The sequence below is a fragment of the Mastomys coucha genome, unplaced genomic scaffold, assembly GCF_008632895.1.
Source record: "Mastomys coucha isolate ucsf_1 unplaced genomic scaffold, UCSF_Mcou_1 pScaffold15, whole genome shotgun sequence".
NCBI classification, from domain to species: domain Eukaryota; kingdom Metazoa; phylum Chordata; class Mammalia; order Rodentia; family Muridae; genus Mastomys; species Mastomys coucha.
Genome location: NW_022196897.1, coordinates 159467134 through 159469968, shown reverse-complemented (window position 1 = coordinate 159469968; position 2835 = coordinate 159467134). Strand labels below are relative to the sequence as shown.

The window sequence follows — 2835 nt, the reverse complement described above, 5'->3', positions numbered from 1 at the left end:
GTACTCCAGAGCCTGAAGGTGTGCCCCAGAGCCTGAAGGTGTGCCCCAGAACCTGTGGGTGTGCCCCAGAGCCTGTGGGTGTGCCCCAGAGCCTGTGGGTGTGCCCCAGAGCCTGAAGGTGTGCCCCAGAGCCTATGGGTGGCACTGTGATTTTGGGAGCACATGGGGAAACTGGGAAAGAGAAGTGACCTTGGCATGAGCTGGATTAGATGGATCTGTGACTACTGAACAAGTAGGGACACCTCTGGGGGATGTGCTCCCTCAGAGCCTTATTTAACCTGATTGCTTCCTGTCCTGATTCCTGGACTCAGAGGCTCCTTGCATCTCAGCCTCTGGTGACGGAGGTCCCTTGTAGTCTGCGTGTGGCTTCTTCTTCAGCTGACTCCCCCACAGGGCAGTGCCTATGTTAGATGCTTCTTAACAATCCAAATACACAGGGGTCCATGTGGAGCCGTGAATCCAGCTTTCCCTTTCACACGGGGTCAACAATGAGTCTCATTCACTCCCTTACTCAAACCCAGGGGCCGCCCACCCCAGCCACCAAGGAGCACTTTGACACTGTGTGCTTCCTACCTGAATCTTGGGAACAAGAATTTCCTGACCACCGGGGTATTTTCTCCTGCCTTCATCTGTTGCTGAGAAACTTCCTGTCCTAAAAGAGTGTTGTTCACCTGAGACCCCCGGTGTTATCGCAGGGAGAGTGGGGTGTGCCTTCCCCAAGGTGGGGAATTGAGACACTCTCCAAGGTAGATTTGAAGGCCTAGATGAGCCGGCAAATTGTCCTCCGTGTCACACAAAGGGACACACAAACTGAAAGCGCTTGGCAGGGAAGTCCTTTTGTACAAAGGATGAACCTGAACCCAAACGGGGCTAGCAAGCACACTCAACCAAAATGGTTCTGTCTTTTACACCTGCCTGTCTTAGTTCTGGCTCCTGCTCAGTTGAGATTACAGATGTGATCCATCAGCACACCTTCCATTCCAAGTCCTGGTGTGGTTCAAACACAGAGCCTGTGTCCTGCACTCAGGTGTCAGGAGAGCAGACAGGCGAGAGGCCTCCAGGTCTAGCAATCAGTGGTTCATTTACTGAATATAAGCCTTATGGAAAGATAAACTCTGTCTTCCCTTTGACGGCTCTTATTTTAAAAATTAAAACAAGCTAGCTTTTAGCTAGACTTAATTATAAGAGGGAGGGTAGCCTTGAAAAAAATCACTGTGGTGGTGGTGATGGGGTTGCTCAGTGGTTAAGAGCTCTTGCTATTCTTTCAGAGGACCCGAGTTCTATGCCCAGCATTCACATGGCAGCTCACACCTGGCTGTAGCTCCAATTCCAAGGGATCTGGCACATTCACAGATGTACATGCAGGCAAAACAGTAGTACACACACACACACACACACACACACACACACACACACACACATATGCTCAGCAGTGAAGAGCATGTGTTACTTTGTAAAGGACCTACCTTTGGTTCCCAGTACCCACATCAGATGGCTCACAACCATCTGCTACTTCAGCTCCAGGGGATCCGGTGCCCACTTCTGGCCTCCAGAGACACCTTCATCCAGGTACAAATACCTACACACACACACACACACACACACACACACACACTTTTCAAAGGTCATTTTGTTTGGGTTTGTTTTTTGTTTGGAGCCCAAAATCTAAAAGGTGCACATTGCCTGCTATCTTTCTGAAGGCCACCTTTTAAAATGCTCGTAATTATCGATGTATCTTGTGTCGTATCCGGAGGGTGGAGCATGCCACGGCACACATGAGCTCAGAGCTCAGAGCAGGACTTACAGGAGTGACCTCTCCTACCATCATGTGGGTCCCCAGGCTCCAACTCGGGCCAGCAGACAAGTACCTCTCTCTACCAAACTGCACATGGGACACTGATGTTCACTAGGGGCCCGTGTCATCTTCCACAGAGTAACCTGCAGAGACACAGAAAGAAGTGTGACCCGGAGCACGAGAGGTTAGCTCCCTCCAAGAACGGAAGACCAGTGATGAGGGCCCAGGCCTCGGAGGGAGGAGCAGGACATGAGGAAGGTATGTCCTTTAGGACCACTTTGCTTTAATCTCGCAATGTTCTCCCTGATTCCCCCTCACCCGGCTGTTAACCCCAGCCAGAGAGTCAGTGAGAATGGGGAGAAAGTCACTGAGGGGCTTGGCCACCTTAATCAAAATGGCTTCCTGAAAGTTATATCTCTGCACAAGCTCAAACTCAGAGCAAGTACTTGCCTGCTGAGCCACTTCCTAGCTCGGGTCTCGTGATATTTTTTAGCTTGCCACATCTGAAGAGAGGTGCCCCACGGGCATCTCATGGATGAGAAGTTGCTGGTCTTTAGGACCTGCGGTGCCCCCACAAAGGAGCCCTGCCTGGAAGCAGGGAGACTTGGCGGCCAGCGTTTGAGAATCAAGTTGTGTTTCTGGCGTGCCTGCAGCTGGGCTCAAACCGCAGCGACTGTCTTCAATATGTGCTTTCTGGTTTCCCAACCTCGTGCCTTGGCTTTCTCTCACATTTTCTCTCTCTGTCTTTTTTCCCCAAGATGTTGCCGCCCAGGAGAGTGCCACCTCAGGGGAACTTCAGTGCCCTGAGGAGCAGGCTCTGGACCACCAAGGAGAAAGTGTGGCGGGGAGCCAGAGCCCAGACCAAGGCCTGACCTGTGAGATGATCTTTAACATGATGGATAAGTGAGTGGGCGAGCTGCGGCCTCTGTAGGAAGAAACAAGTTAGAAACAAAGTTCTCAGCCACAGCGAAGGCGTGTCCCTAGAGTTTGAGGTAGTGTGTAGTACCGCGTGTCCCTAGAGTTTGAGGTAGTGTGTAGTA

General features: G+C 51.5%; 1 protein-coding gene across 1 annotated transcript in view; it reads left to right on the top strand.

Moving 5' to 3' along the window:
* Nucleotides 1–2761, top strand: part of Ctcfl (CCCTC-binding factor like) — a 22165-nt gene extending 19404 nt beyond the window's left edge. The window contains exons 10-11 of the mRNA XM_031373780.1: nucleotides 1933–2053; nucleotides 2554–2761. Of these exons, the coding sequence (XP_031229640.1) occupies nucleotides 1933–2053; nucleotides 2554–2702 (270 nt within the window). The 3' untranslated portion in view covers nucleotides 2703–2761. The remainder of the gene's footprint in view (nucleotides 1–1932; nucleotides 2054–2553) is intronic.
* Nucleotides 2762–2835: the final 74 nt, after the last annotated feature.